The 24,228-nt window shown below is 42.2% G+C and overlaps 1 protein-coding gene across 1 annotated transcript in view; it reads left to right on the top strand.

The window, feature by feature from the left end:
* The window catches only part of SLC15A4 (solute carrier family 15 member 4), an 87,028-nt gene that overhangs the window by 20,376 nt on the left and 42,424 nt on the right, over positions 1-24,228 (top strand). Inside the window, exons 2-3 of the mRNA XM_082253616.1 lie at positions 8,500-8,795; positions 20,375-20,540. Of these exons, the coding sequence (XP_082109742.1) occupies positions 8,500-8,795; positions 20,375-20,540 (462 nt within the window). The remainder of the gene's footprint in view (positions 1-8,499; positions 8,796-20,374; positions 20,541-24,228) is intronic.

Below are 24,228 nucleotides of genomic sequence, written 5' to 3'. Positions count from 1 at the left end.
GTGGTATTTGATCACCTGTGCGATTTTTTTACTTTTTGCACTATAAACAAAAAAAGAGCGTTTATTTTGAAAAAATAACAATATTTTTAACTTTTTTTTTTTATATGAAATTCCCCCCCAAAAAATGTAAAAATCTATTTTTTTTTAATTTTTGGCCAATTTGTTTTCTGCTACCTATGTTTGGTAAAAAAAATCACGATAAGCATATTTTGATTGGTTTGCGCAAAAGTTATTGCGTTTACTAACTACGGGAAAGATTTCTGTCATTTTTGGTGTTTTTTTTTTAACGCGTAACGGCGGCGATCTGCGATTTTTTTTTTTTGGCGGGACTGCGACATTGCTGCGGACAGATCGGACCCTTGACTGACATTTTTGACACTTTTGGGGGTACCAGTGACATTACTGCAGTAATCCGTGCTAGGGCTGGGCGATAAAACGATACCGATAGGTATCGTGATAGTCTCGTGCTCGATAGCAATAAAGGACTTTCAACGATAAAACGAAAAGTCCGCTCCGACGGGTTTAAGATTTAAAAATGGCGCCGCCCGGCACCAACACGTCATTGCGCACGCGCCGCCGCCGCTCGGGAGAGGCCGGGAACAGCCAAAATTATACGAGCGGCGGCGGCGAGTGCGCAATGACGTGTGGGCGCCGGGCGGCGCCATTTTTAAAATGAAGGCGTCTCTGGAACAGGTAAGTGAAACAGCTTCACTACCTGCCATTATGCAGGGCTGCGGTCATACTACAAGGGATGCAGTGCTGCGGGCATGGTCTACCTGTACCATGCCCACAGCACTGCATCTCCTGTAGTATGCCCACAACCCCGGATCCTCTTGCACCATGCCAGTACCCTGCATTCTCCTGCACCATGCCAGTGCCCTGCATTCTCCTGCACCATGCCTTGCCAGTACCCTGCATTCTCCTGCATCATGCCTTGCCAGTACCCTGCATTCTTCTGTACCATGCCCGCCGCCCTGCATTCTCACCCTAGGGTCCTTATTTTAAATGGGTGATAAAAAATATCAATAATTATCGATATCGACCGATATGAAACACTGATATCGTGATACAGTTTTCAGCCATATCGCCCAGCCCTAGGCTGAAAGGACAGGTCAGAGTCTAGGATTACACCTAGTACCCTGGCACGAGGGGAGGGATTGATGGTTGCAGAACTAATTTTGATGGAAAAGTCAGCGAGGGGGGAATATTACCAGCTGTATTTTAGAAAGATTTAGTTTGAGGAAGTGGTGCGACATCCATGTTGATATGTCAGTAATGGCACTTTTCCACTGCAAGTACCGGCTCGGCTCTACTCGGCCCTGCTTGGCCTGGCTTGCTTCCCACTGCTGGTACCGCATGGGACGGTGTTGGAACGGTTCGGTACGGTACGGTATGGTTTGCTTTTCCACTAAAGTAGTACTAAAGTTAAGTGGGTGGGATAACAACGATTCTCTGACCAATCAGTGGCTAGTAGTGACTGCATGCAAAGGATTGTGGGATATGGTACCGGGTATGGTACCTCTTGGAACCACAATTGAGGTGGTACTGTTTTTGAGAGCCGTACCATTCGGTTCCATGCAGTGGAAAAGCGCCACCGTACCAAACCGTTCCTACACCGTACCATGCAGTACCAGCAGTGGAAAAGCACAAAAGCGAGCCGAACCGTTCGGTTCCATGCAGTGGAAAAGCGCCATAAGTAAGTTAGCAATGCGAGAGGAGACTGAAGGAGTGAGGTGAGGAGTAGACAGATAGATTTGAGTGTCATCAGCGTATAGATGGTATTGGAAGCCGTGGGCGGATATCAAGTGAATTTAGAGTCTTTTCGGTTGAGCAAAAAAAAAAAGAAAAATGTAAATTTATGAGTTGTGCAATAGGATTGTAGCAAGGGATGAATGATCAGTCTCAGAATAGTTCTAAGCACATGATGCTGACTCAGGCATAATAAAAGGAAGCATCACAATCATGAGATGTCTTTCCCACTTGTCGGTTTAGCAAAGCTTCCTATTCTAGGTAGTTATGGAGTGACAGAACCATTGCAAAGCAAATGCAGATCTTGAAAAAAATGACGGCCCTCTGCAGTTCTGCGTCTGAATTTGCTATATCTTCGGTCCTCCATTCCCTATTATTTAGAACAAACCATGATTCCTTGAGGCTGTTTTCAACAGTGAGCTATCGGTGCAGAAAGGTCGGCTTTTATTGGCAATTCTGTTGGCGTTCCAGACAGATCTAAATTCTAATCTGGATTAAACTTCCATATATTGGAAGAAAATGTGGTGTCTATTAGACTCTAAATCTCTCCTCTGCCCTTAAAGTATCTGACCACACCAAGATCTGTGTGATAGAATTCTTTCCCAATGGCACGGTTTAAATCAGGCGAAACAGAAGTTATGGAATGCTCTTAGTTTCTGGTTTCTTAGGCCATAGACATGATTGGAGCGGTTCTGGTCTCTGGTCATTATTGGCACGACAGCATGACATGTCGTAAAAAAAAAATGTAATTTTATTCAAAAAAATATTTTAAAAGCTCATCTTAGAAACAAATATACAAAAAGCATTGTTATAAAAATGTAATGCAACAAAAGTGATTCAGATAGTCATGGGTGAATCCCGCCATACCACACATTACAAGATACTGAATAGAACAAGATTCAATGTGATGAAATGGGTTTGATGGTATGTTTCCAATGGTATGTTTTGAATAAAATTACAATTTTTTTTTTACGACAATGTGTCATGCTGTTGTGCCAATAAAGTCCATTTTGAAAAATGCAGTTTTAAACCTCCTATATGTGTTAGGACGAGGCACGGATTTATTCTAGTGTTCATAGCGTCATTCTATGGTGACACAAAAAATTCTCAATTCCAGGTCAGCTGGCAGAACCACCAGCTGTGTTCTCAGGTTCCCTGGTGGCCTGCATCCACCCACTTCTAATAATGGACATGCATGCACTGGGCTGAAAGAAAACAAAAGAACCTAACCGATTCCTCCATTCACATCGATTCGATCAATTTGGATGAAGAAATCCCTGCCAAGAAAAGTGAATAAAAAAAAAAAAAAGTGTATGTGTGTGTATATATATAGAACCCTGTAAAAAAAAAAAAACTAATCAGTGCTACAGCTGAATGCTGTACATACAAAGCAAACTATGGTGAACAATAAAACACAGTATCAATAAAACAACTTCTTCTTTTTTTTTTTTTTAATTGCAATCTGTGCCAAAAAGAGCGAAAAATATATGGCGACGCACAGGGGCGATCCGCCCCTATGTCCACCCCAGCCCCATATGCTTCACCATGCATGCTCTCCTTCCTTTTTTTTTTCTTTGGTGAAGAAATCCCCTCCTACAGCGCTGGAGTTGCTGATTTTATGTATTGTGAGAGCAAACCCTGTTGCTGTCAAAATCCGTGCTGAATGGCATACCTGCAAAATAAAACACCGTAACAGTACAGTATAACAGTAGAGTGACATACCTGCAAAGCAGACAATGGTTAAAAATAAAACACCTTAACCAGGGCTCGACAATCCCCGGGCGCCAGGTCGCATTTGCGACTAGAATTAGCGACCTGGCGCCTGGGGGTGCCCTGCAGAAGGTGTCCTGTCATTTTTGCCCGGACTTCCGCGCACGGAGTGCACGGACTTCCGGGCCGTCCGAAAATTGAGGCCCCGGCTTTTCGGCCTACTTGAGATGACAGGCTTCCAATGGGAACTGGCGCCCTCTTGTGGAGGCCGGGAGTAATGACTGTTGTAATGACTGTTTCCACTGCCTTTTTGTTCTCTATTCATTACCATCTCCCTGTCCAGTTAGTTACCTTTGACAGGGAGTGTGGTTATTATTATTTATTTAATTTTTTAAATGTAAAAAAATAAATATTTTTTTCTTTTTTTTTTTTTAATTATTAAAAAAAATTATTTTTTTTCCAATTATTAAAAAAAAAAAAAAAAAAAAAAAAAAAAATATATATATATATATATATATATATATATATATATATATATATATATATATATATATATATATATATATTATAATATAATTATACACATTTTTTTTTTTTTTTTTTCCTCATCGCCATGCCACAGCCAAAGGCCCCTTTCACACGGGCTGTCTGATCAGGTCCGCCTGTCAGTTTTTCAGTTTTTCAGGCAGACCTGATCGGACCCTTGATTCTCCTCTATGAAGTAGTAATCTGCCGCCATCTGATCCTGTCCGCCAAAAGCAGACGGATGGTGGTTCTATTTTCTATCCATCCCGTGGATCGGATCAGGTGGCATCGGATGGAAAGAGAAAGACAGTCTGTTTTCATCCAATTGTGCTATAGAGGAGAGTGGGGTTCTAGTCGTATTTATGTGTAAATTTAGTATCCGTTTTATTAAATAAAGCTTGGTTGTTAGTTTAAAAAAAAAAAAAAAAAAACTGGCTAATGGGGTGGGGCAGGTGTTACAAGAGGTTGTAACAGCAGGGAATGAGCTGGCTCCTAGATTTCAGGAAAATTTGTCAAGCCCTGACCTTAACAATAAAACATTACAGTATAGGATAAAATACAGTTAAACAGTACGAACAATAAAACTACAACTATTTTTGGCTTTTTTTTATTTATTTATTTATTTTTCACTTTTATTGTAACTACAAACGTTCCAGGTTGGGGTCTCTCAAAATGTGATAGCCATCTAACCTCTTTCGAGACCCTGTGTGAAAGTGTGCCCTAGACTGTGCTGTACTCTACTAATACTTCACTAGTGTGTGGTAGCGATGGCAACAGTCACTGATGCAGAGACCAGGTTCACCAGGACAGGAGGGGCAAAAATAGCGGTTATAACGCCTATATCCGCACTTGCTACAGACATGGCATCTTTTTAGGGTACCCTTTGGGTAGGGGTAAAAGGGAGGAAAATGCCTTTCATGCAGCCGGCTCACTGCATCTTGATTGGGAAATTAGGCCACAGCACCTCCTGGATACAGAAGGGTCGTGGCTATCTCTTTCTGGAATTTTTGGAAGGATCCACTTCTTCCTGATGCTTTGTATAGTACATAAGCGTTGAAACGAGCCAAGTAAAATAAGTATACAGACCTTTTTTTTTTTTTTTTTTTTTTTTTTTTGTACCAGCATCTGGCCTTACAGGCAACTAAGTATGGCCCCATCATTTGGTCGTTGGAAGTCCACCCCTCCCATTTTATGGCTCTAGTCGTGAGGGGCTTCTCGACAATAACAGTCACCGTATCTGCATGAATGGAAGACAGAACTAAAACAATTTGGTTTATCCTTCCACCTCACTGCAAGCAATTCATTGCACCTCAAGCTGGCTCTCTCACCCTGACTAAGTGGGGCATTTACAAGTCGCTGGTGGAAGCCCTGGCAATTAGATCGCATGGTGCCACATGCGCCAATTCCTAATTGAAAGAGGTGTCTAAAAAGTGGCACGCTTGTGTAGAAATAGTCCACTTATAAATGGTACCCCTTTCCGAATAAGGGTGACTCCAAGTCCCAAACAATCTTGCCGCTGCTCCTTTATGTAGTCTGGGCAGTTGGGGGGGCTCCACGCTGCTATCTTTTCTGTCTTAACCACTTGCCGACTGCCTAACGTCGGCAGTCAGCCCCTCACAGGCCTGTGAGGGTCTAGGGAGCGAGCGCGCGCCGCCGCACCCCCCCCCCCCCGCGTGTGACCGGCGGACCCGATGTCTGCCGGTCACTCTGCGATCATCGGGGGAGAGGTAGTAAACGCGATAACTTTTGCGCAAACCAATCAAAATACGCTTTTTTGCAATTTTTACCAAACATAGGTAGCATAAAACAAATTGGCCCGAAAATGTTAAAAAAATTTTGATTTTTAAATTTTTTGGGGGGGGAATTTCATATAAAAAAAAATGTGAAAAATATTGCTATTTTTGCAAAATTTACGCTCTTTTTTTTTTTTTTTTTTTTTTGTTTATAGCGCATGATCAAAAAATCGCACAGGTGATCAAATACCACCAAAAGAAAGCTCTGTTTGTGGGAAAAAAAGGACGCCAAATTCGTTTAGATACAGCGTCTCAGAGCTTGTACATCTTGACCCCATATCTGGCAGGCTTGCTGGGGAGAAACTGTTCAAAAGCAAAAGGTGGCCAGAAAATGTAATTGGGGACTCCTCAATGCACACCCCTTGTTGGGGAATAAACAAGGCTGCAAATTTTGGTTGAAGTGGTTTATACAAGGGGTTGAGTTTTGTGGAGCTGGTCATATCCAGGGTCACCCCCGAGGACGACAGAGTTCCTTGTCGTTGAAGTGCTTGAACTGCAATATGTAGCCCTGGCCATGGCATATGATGAATTTGGGTCAGTGGACCAATATGACCGCAACTCACTCTTTTTAGTAATGCACATGTTGAGGGATGGTCCCTCAATTTTAGGTCTTAAATTCAGGAAATTTTATAGCTTTCCAGCCAAATTGGCAAAAGTCAAATATGGGTTTGCTGCGATAAATTGATTAGCATACAAATTTTCTTTGGTCCAAAATAGATCTGTACAGATCTTCCGCGAAAAACAGCTAAAAAATAAATAAATCAAGGGGAGCAAAATCGGCTGTTTCCACTTGAGTTTCATGTTGGTCAGTGAATGGGGGGGGTACGGGCACTGCAGCATTTGTGGCCTGCCTATCAGGATTTGCAAGCGAATCGGGAGGGGCTCGATGGACCTGCATTGGAATTATTGGTGGCTGCGGGCCACTACTTGTGTTAGCCACCGCACCAGCTTGAACTGCACTTATGGGACTCGCCACGTCACCAAGTGATACTGCAGTGCTGGTTTGTCTATGAACACGGTGTACTAGGCCGCTGGTGCTCGACAGTTCACCAGAAGGTTGAGTGGCACTAGTATGGTTGTTGCACCTCAGCAACAGAAGAACGGGGTCAGGTATGCCTGACTTTAGCAGGGACCTCTACTCCGTCATCAGAGGTATCTGTCAGGGTGCCACTGCTTTCTACAGGTTTGTATACTGAGCCTGATTCTGACACTAACTGGTGTCATGAGTGACACCAATACAGTGATTAGTAATTTGTCTTTATACTGTATATAGTGACACACTGACAGAGTGAAAGGGTTAACTGGGGGGTGATCAGGGATTATAAATGTGCTTTTGTACTCCACTGGAACCGAAAAGGGCTCCAGGAAGCGAGATTGCAGGATTTCTTGTGCCTATGTGTTTACATAACACAGGCACAGGAAGTTCTTCCATTGGTCAGAACCGATCAGCTGGTCCAGACCATAAATCGTTGGCCTGGACCTGATGACCCCCTATCAATGGGTGCGAAACACATGTGCGTGATTTTCCGCAGCTGGCCCACCCACCCTACTGAAGTAAATGTACGTGGGGTGGTCTAGAACTGTTTTTTTTTTGTTTTATCCTGTCCCTTTCAGCACTGAGCAATGTTGTTGATAAACATTGCTGGCTGCCTTTTTTTTTTTTTTACCGTTGTGAGCCGGGGAATTGCTCTGCACTTTTTACATGAATTGTGTAAATGCTGGATTAAGATCCTGTGGGGGGATGGGGACGGGGGGGTCGAATCGAGATCACGATCTTTTTAAAGAGGTGGTAAGCCTTACCTATAGGTACAACTTGCAGAGGAGGGTTTACTTCCTCTTTAAGGATTATTCGTGCAGCTCTACATTGTTCTTGAGCTTTTCTTCTGCTAAATGTGCTCATAATGCCATTTAAATCCATAATAGTAATGAAAAAGTCAAATATATGTGTGTGTATGTATTAGTAATTTTTGGTTTCTGCCAAGTGCAGCACCAAAATTTTTATTCGGTGCACCTCTAGTGATTTACTGAAACTGTTAAGCCCTGTACACACACAACGATTATTGGCCGACCGATCGTCCGTCTTTTGTCCAGAGTGGTGTTTTGTTGGTTGGAATGTGCCTAGACTGCACACAAATTTTCTCGCCCAACAAAAATCTACTTCAGAAGTGATGTCATGTGTTGGTTTGCTTTCTTTGTGTTCTTTCTTCACTGAGCATGCCCAGACTTGCTCATAAGATTTTTTCCTGTTGAAATCTGTACTGACTGCATGAAAATTGGCCGTGTTTTGCCAACAAAAATTTTATAGTGCACACCAGATTTTTTTCGGCCGAAAAGTCGGAGTCGGTTGTCGGAAGCATCATACTAACAAGCCGCAGATCGGACGTTGGACGAAAATTCCCTGCCAATTTTCGATGCGTGTGTACGGGGCTTTAAACACAGAATCTGGTGCAACTGTGCATATTAACCAATCAGGTTTTATTGTTGAAGCCCAATGGAACAAGCTATAGTTAGACGTTGATAAGACTACTATGCACAGTTGCACCAGATTCTTTGTGTAACAGTTTTAGTAAATCTCTCCTGTGTCTTTTTGTAAAGGTGCTCTCCACCCTCTGATGCTCGCCTGTCCTACGTTTCCCTGCTGTACTGAAATCTGCTTTTAAAATAGGAATGAACTGAATACCCTTTTACTAATGAATTCTTGTTTTTTTTCTATTTTGTTTAGGTCAAAGACCGTGGTCCAGAGGCAACACGTAGATTTTTTAACTGGTTCTACTGGAGCATTAACTTGGGTGCAATCTTGTCTCTGTGTGGGATAGCTTATGTTCAACAGAATGTGAGCTTTCTCATAGGATATATTATCCCTGCAGTTTGTATCGGTGTTTCTTTTCTTGTGTTTTTGTGTGGACATGCCGTCTTTGTTACAAAACCAGCTGATGGAAGTGCCTTTACGGACATGTTCAGAATATTGGGATACTCCTGCTGTAGGCGGAAACAGTCCACGGAAAGCCCAAGGCAAATGTATGTATAGTGTGATGACTGTATAGAAATATATGTACATTAAAAATGTATACAGTATCTCACAAAAGTGTGTACACCCCTCACATTTTTGTAAATATTTTATTATCTTTCATGTGACAACACTGAAGAAATGACACTTTGCTACAATGTAAAGTAGTGAGTGTACAGCTTGTATAACAGTGTAGATTTGCTCTCAAAATAACTCAACACACAGCCATTAATGTCTAAACCGCTGGCAATAAAAGTGAGTACACCCCTAAGTGAAAATGTCCAAATTGGGCCCAATTAGCAATTTTCCCTCTCCGGTGTCATGTGACTCGTTAGTGTTACAAAGTCTCAGGTGTGAATAGGGAGCAGGTGTGTTAAATTTGATGTTATTGCTCACTCGCTCTCATACTGGTCACTGGAAGTTGAACATGGCACCTCATGGCAAAGGACTCTCTGAGGGTCTGAAAAATAGAATTGTTGCTCTACATAAAGATGGCCTAGGCTATAAGCAGATTGCCAAGACCCTGAAACTGAGCTGCAGCACGGTGGCCAAGACCATACAGCAGTTTAACAGGACAGGTTCCACTCAGAACAGACCCCCCCCCCCCCCCCCCCCCCATGGTAGACCAAAGCAGTTGAGTGAAAATAGCAGAGAAAGATATGGCCACACTCTACAGCTGAGAAAAGATTATGAAAATCTTTTATTCATCGACAGTCCAGACAGGTAGACAGGTTAACGTTTTACACAACACACCGTGCTTGTTCACAACATCGATATAGCAAAAACAAATGTATTTTACGGCATGGGCTCGAGGAAAAATCACACCTCAAACCACATGGGTTTTCAACTGCCAACTAATTGCGTGACCATTCCATGCTCCCATTAAAAACATTTGTATAAAGAATATTTACACAATATCCAAAAATAGTATACAAAGTAAGTATCATACATGAACAAGAGACAAGAAAATTATCGACACATACAAATAAAATATGCAAATAAAAGGCATATAAGAAAAAAACACAGAAAATAAATATATATGTAGACTATCTGCAACTTAGTAGCACAAATTAAAGATTTTATGATACACAAAATTCATGTTAAAGCCACAATACCTTTTACATTAATGATGCATGATGTATATACATCACATGGACCACCTTATGTACACAAGGAGGGGTATGAGAACAAATATTCAAACAAAAGGAACAACGGGCGACCATAACCATTCCGCTGTCCAGATATCATAATCGTCAAAAGCCACAAATCCCAATGTGTACAGAAGGAGGGGCTACACCGTAATAGGGCATTAATCGATCCATTATATGTAAATGAAAACCATAATAAATATAGATATGTATGTATGTTTGTTGGACTTAGCCCGGCTAAGGTGTATGTATGTATGTATGTATGTATGTATATATATATATATATATATATATATATATATATATATATATATTCTAGCACACTGTCTGAATATGTAACTCTGTAGAGGTTTCCCAGAGGTTTACGTATAAAGATATTCCTCACCTTTGAATTATATGATGATGCTTTAAAGAAAAAATGGACTGATACATTGTCTGCATGTTCCATCACTCTTATGAACATCATCATCATGTCCAAAGCGAAGGAGACTGAAAAGCTTCAAAATTAGATCTCCACTACAAAATACGGCTGATTTTTCTTACTTTTGAATGAAAGATTAAATCGATTGGAGAGAGACATTCTAGAAACCAAGAAGGAGAAAATGCTAAGAGAAGATTGGACTATGATACATGATGTGTGGAGACGCAGGCGCATGTGGGGCCATTCATCTGGTAAACATGTCAGTTTCTCTGATACTGAGGCAGAGTATGTGGAAGAGTCTATGGTTACATCTGATTCGGATCACTCGTCTGCTTTGCCCTCAGGATCTAGATGTCATTATAATGGTGCTGGCACATAAACGGGGGAGGAGGGGTGGCAATCGTTATCCACTCTACGCGCAGGATGTAGTAGGTAACAATGTTTTGAACCTTTCCAATAGAGTTTTGACCCCTGCAGAGACTTCTTACTTTCTAGGGGACTCAAATTTTGTCCATTAGTAATTAAACTTCCCAGTTATCTCAGGGATACCAACAATCTTTTAAACATCGCGGATGATACCACGTGGGATGATCATTCCATGTGGATCACCTGTTATGTTTCCAGCCTTTACTCCTCCATTCCGTACCTTTTAGTCATTGAAGCTGTCAATTTCTATTTGGAACACCATAAGAGTTTCAAAATTGAGATTTGTTTATTTTGGATGCTCTACAATATATGTTCAATGGAGAATGGTTTCTTCAAACGTGTGGGGTAGCGATGGGCACAAAATTTTCGCCTTCCCTCACTAATCTCTACATGGGATGGTGGGAGCGCCAGCACATTTATGGAGCTGACAATTTTGTTTAGATAACATATTAGGATGTACCATTGCTACATTGATGACTTGATCTTCATTGTAGACGCACAGGTGGGCACCCTGGATGGTTTTCTTGAATATCTCAATAACAATAAAAATCTGAGGCTCACAGAACAATGTAATGGTAAGGAGACTTGCTTTTTGGATGTGAACCTGCATAGTGAGGGTTCTCACATCCACACTGGGTTATATCGGAAATCATTTTCGGGTAATACTCTCTTGATGGCTGGGTCGGGGCATCCGCAGCATACCATCAAGTGGAATTCCTGTACGACAATTTGTAACGGTTTGTAGGATATGTAGGGATCAGCAGGTTTATGAAACTGAGATTAAAGCGCTATATTTCCTCCAGAGAGGATATCCCAGGTGGATGCTCTCTATTGCCATTTCTAGAAGCGGAGATCTACTAAGGGGAAAATAAATCCAGGGAGAGTGGTAACAATAGAAGGAGGTTTAGGAAGGATGGACTCACGCTTAGTACACCTTTTCAGTGAGGAGTTTGAAGACATTTAAAAAGATTGTGTACAGATGCCCCTCTATTCTCTTTGAGGATCAGACTTGTGCTGACCTTCTCAGAGATGGTATTCAGTTTGTCCCGAGAAGGTCACCCACACTAGGTAATTCTGTCACCCAGTTTTTTTAATCTGGGTGCATTTAAATCTGTTACATGGTTACATTATGGGTGTGGTTTTAGAGGTTGTCCCTGTTGCAAGCATATTATCAAAGGTGACGTGGTGTGTTCCTATTCTACTGACAGAAAACATAGGATTAATTTTGTTTTTTAGCTGCACTACCCAATACGTAGGGGATGTTATTACATGCAGACAATATAATGTACAGTATGTAGGACGCACCACGAGATGACTTGGGGATAGATTTTTTTGAGCATTTAAATAGTATTGCTAGAAATTGATCCACCAATGTTACCCGCCACTTTAATCACCACCACAATGGCGATACTTCATTGGTGGGAGTACACATCATTGAGAAGATTAGTGTACCCAAGAGAGGAGGCAATGTATTTAGACTTCTCTGCAAAATGAGTATTTTGGATTTTTTAGTTTAAGACACGCATACCGTATGGGTTAAACTTTAAATAGAACAGAACACGTTTTTCATGACTAAAACCCTTTATTATGGTACAGATCCCCTTGCTGGTATGAATAGAAACATATCTCATGTGTCCCTTTTTCTATTGTTTAACTCTATGTATGCAGTTATTTTGGGCATGCACTTCCACTGGTTATGTTGCGGTTATCGTGTATATGTGTGTATAGAATATATCATTTTTTTTTTTTCTTACCGATTTGGGATACATCACACTTGTATATACGGCTCTGTAAAAGTTCTCATCTAGTATTCTCCGGCATAAAAAAAAAAGTAGTAGTTACCCCTCTAGTGACTTTTGATTCCCATATGAGTGTTTGTTACTAGCACTGGTTCCATTTAGGGCAGGGGTGGGGAACCTTTTTTCTGCCAAGGGCCATTTGGGTATTTATAAAATCATTCGGGGGCCGTACAAAATTATCAACTTAAAATGTGCCTGTTATATTTGGTCAAACATTTAACTCACCCCTAATGTGATGGCTGCAACTGCTTCTCTTTGGTGAGGTGTGTGATGTTAGCTGGTATTGATGTTGCTACTCGCAACTGGTTTTCCAGGTTTGCTTCGGTCAGTCTGGAGCGCAGTTGACTTTGTGGTGGTAAGTTTTGAAAAGAACTGCTGGCGAGTAATGCTGGTGGGCATAGCTGGCTGGTACTGCTGGCGGGTACTGCTGTGGGTACTGCTGGCTCAGGCTGGTACTGCTGTGGGTATTGCTGATTCAGGCTGGTACTGTGCTGTAGGTACTGCTGGCTGGTACTGCCTTGGGTACTGCTGGCTCAGGCTGGTACTGTGCTGTGGGTACTGCTGGCTCAGGCTGTTACTACTGGCTAGTACTGCTGGATCAGGCTGGTACTGTGCTGTGGGTACTGCTGACTCCTGCTGGTACTGCTGTGGGTACTACTGGCTCTGGCTGGTACTGCTGTTGGTACTGTTGCTTCTGCTGTGGGTACTGCGGACTCTGGCTGGTACTGCTGGTTCTGAGTGGTACTGCTGGTTCTGAGTGGTACTGCTGGCTCTGGCTTGTACTGCTGGCTCTGGCTGGTACTGCTGTGAGTACTGCTGGCTCTGGCAGGTACTGCTGGCTCTGGCTGGTGCTGCTGGCAGGAAATGCTAGCTAGCAGCGGCGCCGTGCTGGAGCAAGAGGCGATGTTTCCTGTATTGGTCACAGGCGGAGTGCATTTGATATCACTCCTCCTGTGACTCACTCAGACTGTCACAATGGAGCCGGAACTATACAGGAAGTATTGGCTCCGTTCTGACAGATCAGCTGAGAGACACAGACTCAGCTGCACGGGGGGCCGGACCAAATGACTTTGAGGGCCGCATACGGCCCCCGGGACGTAGGTTCCCCACCCCTGATTTAGGGAGTATGCGGCCATTATAGGGCTATTGTGATAGTCTTTTGGACATGTAATGGATTTTTTAGGGTAAATATATAATTTTTTATGTTTTTTATATCTATTTATATTATTTTTTCATTTTTGCATTTATTTTCATTTTACATATAATGGATCCATTAATGCGCTACTGCGGTGTAGCTCCTCCTTTTGTACACATTGGGATTTGTGACTTTAAGAGCCCGTTTACATACAGGCGACCCGACTTCCCGGGGCGACCTGTGAAGTCACATTGTGCAGCTCGCAGCGCGACCTCGGAGCGGCATGCACGGACTTCATATCATTGAAGTCAATGCAGGTCGCTCCAGGTCGCCCCAAAGAAGCTCAGGACCCTTTTTCTAAGTCGCAGCGACTTGTGTCACTCCTATTAGAATGGGTCCTGTGCTAATCTATGGCAGGCGACTTGTCAGGCGCTGGTCGCCTGACAAGTCGCCCCAGTGTGAACCGGCTCTTAAAGATTCTATCTGGACAGCAGAATTGTTATGGTCTTCCGGTTTTCCTTTTGTTTGAATATTTATTCTCATATCCCTTGTGTACATAAAGTGGTCTATGTGATTTTATATACATCATGAATGTGAAAAGTATTCTGGCTTTAACATGTATTTTTGTGTATCATAAAATCTAAGTCTCAGACTACATATATATTTGTTTTCTGTGCTTTTTTTTTTTTTTTCTCTTTTTTTTTTTGTCTTGGTGTATTTTTCTTATATGCCCTTTTTTTATTTGCATATTTTTATTTGTATTTTGTCGATCATTTTCTTGTCTTTTGTTCATGTATGATACTTACTTTTTATACTGATTTTGGATATTGTGAGATTGTTCTTTGTTTTTATTGGGAGCCTGAAATGGTCATGCTAATTAGTTGGCAATTGAAAACATGTGATTTGAGGTGTGGTTGATGTATTGAACCTACCTGTCTCTGTCTGGACTGACGATGAATTAAGGAACTTCATAATCTTATCTCAGCTGTGGAGTGCGGCCGTATCTTTCTCCGGTATTTTCATGGTCATGTTGTACTTTTTGCCTTTTGGCCAGAGAGGTGTATGTTTGTTGAAAAGCTGAGTGCACATGCTCAGTGTCATATCCAGAGGTAGTCTTTTGGGAAATAGATGTAGAAGTGCTGCCAGCATTGCTGCAGAGAGGTTAAAGGGGTGGGGGGGTCAGCCTGTCAGTGCTCAGACCATACGCAACACACACCATGAAATTGGTCTGCATGGCTGTGGTCCCAGAAGGAAGCCTTTTCTAAAGATAATGCACAAAGCCCACAAACAGTTTGCTGAAGACAAGCAGACTAAGTACATGGATTACTGGAACCATGTCCTGCGGTCTGAGACCAAGATAAACTTAATTGGTTCAGATGGTGTCAAGCGTGTGTGGCGGCAACCAGGTGAGGAGTACAAAGACAAGTGTGCCTTGCCTACAGTCAAGCATGGTAGTGGGAGTGTCATGGTCTGGTACTACATGAGTGCTGCCGGCACTGGGGAGCTACAGTTCATTGAGAAAACCATGAATGCCAACATGTACTGTGATATACTAAAGCCCCGTACACACGTACCGATGGTCGGCTTACAAATGTTCCTCTTTTCTCCCCGGGATGTCGGTGTCTGCTGAAAAGTGCAAAGACAGCACAAGGACAGCACAAGAATTTTGTCCGCCGACTGCAGAAGTGATGTCATGTAATGGTTAACTTTCCCTGTGTTTTCTATTTTCTGAGCATGCCCAGTCTTGCAAATCTGCGGTCTGTCGGCCGAATTGTGTACTGACAGGCGAACAATCGTCCGTTCTGGTGTCGGCATACAAATATTTTCATGTTTGCACGAAAGACTTTTGTCCGCGGATTGTGCGCAGACATCTGTCGGAGGCACCATACTAACACGCGTACAATCGGCAGATCCTTCGTCCACCGACGTTTGTATGCCGACGATCGGTACGTGTGTACGGGCCTTAAAGCACAGCATGATCCCCTCCCTTCGGGGACTGGGCTGCAGGGCAGTCTTCCAACATAATGACCTCAAACACACCTCCAAGAAGACCACTGCCTTGCTAAAGAAGCTGAGGGTAAAGGTGATGGACTGGCCAAGCATGTCTCCAGACCTAAAGCCTATTGAGCATCTGTGGGGCATCCTCAAACGGAAGGTGGAGCATCTCTAGAAGGTCTCTAACATCCACCATCTCCGTGATGTCATGAAGGAGTGGAAGAGGACAATTGCAACCTGGGAAGCTCTGGGGAACTTCATGCCATAAAGCAGGGCTCGACAAACCCTGGGCGCCAGGTCGCATTTGCGACTAGAATTAGTGGCCTGGGGTGCCCTGCAGGAGGTATCCTGTCCCTTTTGCGCCCCCACCTCCTTCCCGAGTGCACGGACTAACGCGCCGTCCGAAAATTGAGGCCCCGGCTTTTCGGCCTTCTGTGAGAAAAGAGAGGCTTCCAATAGGGAACTGGCGCCCTCTTGTGGTGGCCGGGAGTAATGCTGTTTCCAATGCCTGTTCTCAGTGCATTCCCATCTCCTTCCTAAGAGGAGATGAGAGGGAAGTTTTTGCAGGCTTCATCTCCCTGTCCAGTTACCTTTGCTTAAAGGTAAGTGGACAGGGAGTGTGGTTATTATTATTAATTTTATTTTTTAAATTAAAAAAAAAAAAAATTTTTTTTTTCTAAATTAATAAAAAAATATATATTTTTTTTCCAATTATTATTAATCTCAAAGATTGCAGGAGCAATCCTCATGTGGCTGCACCTTCAGATCCTCTAAACGGCATTTTGATTAAATCTTTTAATCCCCAGTTGGGAATTTTTCCCTGAGGTCTAGCCCCATGGTTCCTATCCATTAGGAATGCCCAGGGGACCCTATATTGGTCCATACACCACATCTGTGCTACACCTCTTGAATGGACGCATAAAAAGTGCCTTTTGAAATCCAGTATACGGCAATAGAGCCATATATGACTCTTGCCAATCCTGGCAATGGGCTCTGTCTACAACGCTAGGAATACTCAGGATAACTGTTGTTACAGCACAAATTGGTATACACCCCTGAAGAAGCAGTTGGATAAAACTGCGAAACATGTCGGGTTTTTCCGGTATTTATATCGGACATACTAAACACTGAGAACTCCTCAATGTACTCCTGTATTTTATAATGTTTGGTTTGTGCATATTTTGTATACTATATTTAAAATTCTTGGATTAATAAAATCTACTTTTTAATCAATGTTTATACCCATGTGTCATTCTACCTGATAGAACAAGGTACCATTGAAAAATCCCAACAGCCCTCCTATTTTCTCTTTTCTTCCTTTACTCGTCTATGTGTTTCTTGGAGGGTCCCCTCCTATCTCTTAGGCAGACAGGCTCCATCACCTGGGCCTGCCTTCCTTTTTTCTTTTTTGGGTCTCTTTCCCATAAATTTACCATATGATTACAAGGGATGTCGGTACCATTTATAAATAAATTAGTATTACAAACACACTTCTACTACAGCTTGATTATATATAATCTATCTTTTTTTTTTTTTTTTTCCTCATCGCCATGCCACAGCCGAAGGCTCCTTTCACACGGGCTGTCTGATCAGGTCCGCCTGTCAGTTTTTCAGGCAGACCTGATCGGACCCTTCATTCTCCTCTATGGAGCAGTAATCTGCCGCCATCTGATCCTGTTCCGCCAAAAACAGACGGATGGTGGTTCTATATTCTATCCATCCCGTGGATCGGATCAGATGGCATCGGATGGAAAGAGACAGACAGTCTGTTTCCATCAAATTGCGCTATAGAGGAGAGTGGGGTTCTAGTCGTATTTGTGTAAATTTAGTATCCGTTTTATTAAAGCTTGGTTGTTCGTTTAAAAAAAAAAAAAAAAAAAAAACTGGCTCCTAGATTTCAGGCAAATTTGTCAAGCCCTGCCATAAAGGGTTAGGGCAGTGCTGGAAATAAATGGTGGCCACGCAAAATATTGACACTTTGGGCCCAATTTGGACATTTTCACTTAGGGGTGTACTCACTTTTGTTGCCAGCGGTTTAGACATTAATGGCTGTGTGTTGAGTTATTGAGGGAACAGTAAATTTACACTGTTATAAAAGCTGTACACTCACTACTCTACATTGTAGCAAAGTGTAATTTCTTCAGTGTTGTCACATGAAAAGATATATAATAAAATATTTATTATATGGGGTGTACTCACTTTTGTAACATACTGTATGTAAAGGGATTTTTTTTTTTCAATGATTGGAGTTTATTCTGTTAGCGAAGGCAATACTCTGGAATAAAAACGATAGACAAACGCAAGGGCGCACCGGCCTAGTGCATTATCCTTTTAAGCAGGTTTATTAAAAGTAATAGAATAAAAATACTCACAAACGAGTTCTTGATAAAAGCACATCAAACAAAGTTTAAAATCCTCAGCATCGAGATCGTGATTGGCTCGTCCCCCGAAGCTGTATAGAATTACACGTTTCGAGGCAGTGCCTCTTCTTCAGAGCCTAGAGAGCATGTCTAAGCCCATGCTTTAAATAGTGGACAATGACTCAGAGAACCAGATAAAATTGGATAGGGACCCTACCTCTCCAGGGCGCACTATTGCAATTGCGGGAAACTGCGCAATTCCTGTGCGGGTTCCCAAGTAGCATGTCTCTTGAAGGCAGGTCACGCTGCCCTATGCAAAGTTAATGACACCTCCAGATCGGTTCGCAGATCCCATTGCCAACTGTCAAATGGTGCAGGAATCGGATCGCTTTGTTGTAAATACCCATATGATCCGATTCCAGTGTGGTCCAAAAAAAATGGTCATACTCCATTTTTGGCCGATCTACAATCTGTATGGGTAAATTTTGCAATGTGGTGCGACCATCACATGCATTGTCTGACATCGCAATAGTGTGAACTTAGCCTAAGACATTGTTACATATTTTAATATGACGGCTGCCACTGCTGACGCCCATCTGAAAATGCTCATCGTCTAGCCGCCTCTCAATAGCCATTGACCCCAAACAAACATGAAACTAGTTAAATGAAAGGCAAGTCAACTCCCAATGAACAAATGTATTTTTGATCATTCCCTAAAAGATTGGTGTTACAGCCAGTCACCAGCATTTACCTGACAACTAAAACTACAAAAGGAATGTAAATGGTTAACTCATAACAGTTTGCTTTCAGATTCTCTTACTTTAAAATCTAGCCCATGCAACAGTCTTTTTGCACATAGGACACAAACCCACCACTTTTTCTGGCTATTTAAAAATGTTCTGCTTTCTGCGAGTGAGGGTGAGGCAGGGCTGAGCCATACTGTCTGTGTCTTTGGGCACAGGCAGCGTGGCTCAGAAGTGAGCCTGCAAGTGGGCTCCTCTAGGAGGTGCCTTCTTGTGGGGCCACCAAGAAAAGTAGGAGCGGAGAGCTCTGCCAGTGGGAGCAAGAAGTAGTTCGGGGCCATTCTGGGCAATACCATTGCACAGAGCAGGTAAGCATAACCTGTTTAACCACTTGCTGACCACAATACGTTGCAATTTACCATGGTTGTGGTTGAAGCTATATGCAATAATCTTTGTATATTTATACATTTTTTTTTTTTTTTTTTGGTTGGCGACTGGCTTTTTCATGAAAGTGGTCAGAGCGGCTAATTAGCCGCTGGATTGCTTTCAGAAGCAGCGGGAGTTGATGTCCGCCCCAACCAGAAACAATCTGACTTGTTGCGATCCTGGCCATAGAGGCTACCGGAGACCAGATCATTTTGAAGGACCAGAGCAACCACTTCCAGTCTAAGGCGAAAGTAAACCCTTCTTTTTATTTTTTTTAATCTTTTGCTTTTCAGTGTAGAGGAGAGATTTGGGGTCTTATTGATCCCAGATCTCTCCTTTTAAAGAGGACCTGTCGTCTTTTTTTTTTTTTTTTCTTTTACAAGGGATGTTTACATTCTTTGTAATTGGAATAAAAGTGATCGAAAAATTAAATTGACAGTATGGAGAAAAAAAAAAAAATGTAGGGCACCCCTCCATGCTTGTGTGCAGAATGGAGCTGGGTACAATCATGCATGGTTCGAATCTTGGCTGCTCCCTGCTGAACTGTCTCTATAAGGGCTTAAGGCTGCCTATCACTTTAAGCAACTATAACTGCAATGACACTGCAATGACAGGCTAATCTCCCATTATTTATTTTTAAGTGTGTACCTAAATTGGTACCTAAATTGGTTGAGGGTACCTATGGCTCTGGGGCTCTAATGCACTGCAAATGCATTTTATTTTCAGTGTGTTTCCAATATCGAGTTTCTGAAAAATAGACTTTTTTTAAAGCTGAACTCCAGGAAAACTGACCCATTCATAAAAGCTATACTATGGCTTCCATCAGTGAAAAGCAATCTCTGAATTGCAGACCCCTCTAAATCTGCAGACTTGTTCATTGACTTTAAAAATGCTGAAGTCAGAGGATCAGCTTAACAGCCAGGCAGCTAGCATTCTCAGGTAGACAATGGTAGCTTACTTCTAGATAATGGAGGCCTGGTTCCTGATCCATCAGTGTTTAAGGGAGCTGTACACTGCACATTATTCTATTGTACTTGTAGCTTAGATTTTGAAGTCTCCAATAATTGCCTTAGCGGTGACCTACTATATTGTGTTTCTATATTAACAGTTTCTTTTTTTTTTTTGTTTTTTTTAAAGTAGTCAAACCAACGGTTCTCATCGGCCTAATCAAAGTATTTTGGATTCGACCAAGGCTTCTCATGGTGGACCGTTTCGAGATGATAAGGTAGAAGATGTAAAAGCCCTTGTGAAGATAATACCAGTCTTTTTGGCCCTAATTCCTTACTGGACTGTGTATTTCCAGGTTAGTATTTTCTTGATTAGGCCATATATTGTAATACTCCATGTTTCTGGGGCCCCTTCCTATCCGCCAACCACACTTACTACTATTATTATTACCAAAGCAGAGACGAAGGCACTTCTAAATGCAGTAATAAAACATTTTGACCACTTGCTTACTGGGCACATATACCCTCCTCCTGCCCAAGCCAATTTTCATCTTTTAGCGCTGTCCCTCTTTGAATGAGCATTGTGTGGTCATGCAACACTGTATCCATATGAAATATTTTTATAATTTATTTTTATTTTTTTAATACATATAGAGCTTTTTTTTTTTTTTTTTTTTGTGGTATTTAATTACTGCTGGGTTTTTAATTTCTTTCTAAATTAACAAAAAAAGACTGAAAAGTTTGAAAAAAAAAAAACCCCTGTTTTCTTCATTTGTTATATAATTTTGTAAACCGGTAATTTCTCCTTCACTGATGTGCGCTGATAAAGGCGGCACTGATGGGCACTAGCTAGCAGCACTGGCGGTCTGTGTGGGATTGATGTCTCTTTTTTCTCCTCATCAAGAAGTGGGTGATCAGAGCTGGGGCTCGCGGGCAGCGGGAGGACATCTATGTACGCCCTCCTGGCAATTTAGTAGTTAATGACAAGGAAGGGTTAAAAACACTTATAAGATAGAAGTGAAAAACAGGCATATTGAATCCATAATATCCAGCAGGATGCCTGCTGGGAGTAAAGACAGCTGGAGGTGGAAATTGCAGCCGACCAGCGGTGGAAAACACTGAGTCTCTTATCTAGGAAGGAGAGCCGTGCTGTCAGGGCCAGCATGGAATATAGACAACTGGAAGTGAGGTCCGAGCGGGCAGGACATGTTTCAGAGCATGCCCAGTCACTCCTTCTTCAAACCAATAGAGTAATGCAAGAGGAAGCGGTTTATGTGTCAGTAGCGGGACAAATGGGCAGGGAGTGGGCAAGACTGATAATGTCTGCCAGATCATTATATGGCAGTATGCAATGGAATAAAATACAGTAAAATAAAGTAGAAAAAGTAAAAAAAAAAAAACTTGCTGCAGTGAAGGTAGAGATACACAAGACAAGCACTGACTGGGACAGAACTGCAACAAGTAGAACATAGATAAATTCCGATATTTAGACACTCAAGGTGTGCAGCATGGAACTACAAGTGTCAGCAACACCATAAATGGGGGAAATATGACAACTAGTATAATAACGGTAACTGTACAGATGTAAATACTGTGCAGCAGGGGACAGCAAGTTTCTGTAACATCACAGGTAAGGAAAACCATATATAAAAAATGCAATACAATATGGTCTTTGCTGTGAGCGTATGATACGCCAGGGACAATATAAGTGCGGTGGATGGGTTGATATATCCAGAGGGCACTCCTATAGAGCGTGCTTCCCTCTTCTGAAATACTGCTGTGGTGCATTAATCACATTTTAAGAGGCAGTCATGTACTGTTTAAGTCTCCTTGTTATCCAGAGCGCCCTTTTCTCCATACTACTATTAGTAGTAGTTTAACTCTAATCCAATAAAAATGGCCAGCTTGCCTTAACCTACCACATCCAAGGCTTGGCATTATTACCATTGCTGATTGGGATTGAATCTGTGCCAGAACTTGCCTAATAGTGCTGCAAATGAGGAACCAGCATGGATTATAGTGATGGCAGGTTAATACTACCCTAAATAACTCATGTCATTCTTCCTGCTACCCCATGTACTAGCAGAAAAAAAAAACGTCTTCGCCATTAAGCAAAAGAGAAATGAGGTCATTTTTGTCTAGGCAAACTTTCTGTACATGACCTTTCTGCTTCAGACTTGTGTATTTCCCCTTTTTTTCTTTTTGTTCTAAATTCACAGAGTTTACAGTTCCGTTTTTGTTTTGGGATTGCTAATGAGCTATGGCATGAAGGAGAGAGCAATAATGAGCTTACAGCAGCATCTATGGGCACGTTATATTAACCACTTCCAGCCCACGGCTGTCATACGACGTCCCGGACTTTGAGTGGAGATATCTAGATAATGGATGCAGCCACAGGCATCCTTCAGATATAATTTTCTGCCGGTGAATCCCTACACCGTAAGAAACGTTTTTACAGGTGGCGGGAGGGGACGTTTCATAAAGGGGACCTGTTAGGCCCTATTCATATTACAAGGGATGTTTACATTCCTTGTAATAGGACTAAAATTGCTCAAAGAAATAAATAAAAAGGGAAAGTGTAAAAATAAAATAAACCATTAAAAAAAAAAAGAAAAACAATTTAAAGCACCCCCCATCACCGCATGCTCGGACGCAGAAGCGAATGTATGTGTGTTGCGCCCACATATGTAAATGGCGCTTAACCGCTTCCCAACCACCCGCCGCCTTTTTACTGCGGCAGGGTGGCTCTCCTGCGCAAACCGACATAGTCGGTCGTGCACGGGAAGCTAGGGGGCGAGCGCGCGCTGGCAGCGGCGCACTTCCGCCCCCCCCCCCCCCCCCGGCAGCGGGGAAGCCGATGCATGGGTCGGACGGCTCCAATTGCCGCCTGACACCCGCGATCGCTCCCCGCTGAGAGAGAACGGTCAGCTGTTGTAAACACAGCCGACCGTTCTTCTCCCTGCAATGATCGGAGTTAATGTAATCCTTCTATATAGGATCACATGTCTCTGTCTTCATTTCAGAAGCCACGCCCCCCACAGTTAGAAGCACTCCCCTAGGCTCCCATTCAACCCCTTGATCCACCCACAGGGTTAACCCCTTCCCTACCAATGACATTATTACAGTAACAGTGCATATTTTTAGCACTGATTACTGTAGTAATGTCACTGGTACCCCCAAAAGTGTCAAATGTTAGTTAGGGGTCCGATCTGTCTGCTGCAATGTCGCAGTCCCACAAAAAATTGCAGATCACTGCCATTACTAGTTAAAAAAAAAAAAAAAAAAAACCCAATAAAAATGACCTAAATCTTTCCCGTAGTTAGTAGACGCAATAACTTTTGCGCAAACCAATCAAAATACGCTTATTGCGAGGAGTACCAGAATAGGCCCAGTATAGAAGAGGTTAAATGGCATGGGTCACTTCTATACCCCTGTTTTTATACGTGTGACCTATTTTAATGTGCTTTTTACAGCCTGTGCTTTACATCAAGTAAGTAAATGGATTTCATGTACAGCATAAGGTGTGTGCCATTATCTATTCCAAATTTTCAACATAAGCATCCTCCTGAGATTGGGACCCTTTTTATCATATTGTAAGTGTGCATGCACTAAATTAACACCTGCATACACCCTTGATTATCTGTAGAACAGCATGAGAGCATTCTGCTGCTGACCGCTACAGGTCAGTTGTTCGAATCTTGGCTGGTCCCAGAGATTCGAACTGTCTATGCTTAAGGTTGCCTATCCCATTAAGCAACCACAACTTTAATGGCATTGACTTCTAGCTGAATAAAAGGGTACCCTACATTTTCAGGAAACTCAAGATGATTTGGGCCGTATGCAGAAAAACTGTATATGCCTGGATTTTTGCTCTGTGCCATAAGGTGTTTATTGATCAAAAATCCATTTAGTTCAGCTGAGTTAATTTATTAAAACTACTGGCAAACCATTCAGTTGCATGTATATGACCATCATAAGGGGATTGTGAATTGTAAACTGAACTTTGTTTAGCAAATATGCAATGTAGTGTTGTCTGACATAAAG

This window comes from Pelophylax lessonae (genome assembly GCF_965119305.1).
Source record: "Pelophylax lessonae genome assembly, chromosome: 1".
Lineage (NCBI taxonomy): Eukaryota > Metazoa > Chordata > Amphibia > Anura > Ranidae > Pelophylax > Pelophylax lessonae.
This window is presented reverse-complemented; position numbering and strand designations above follow the sequence as displayed.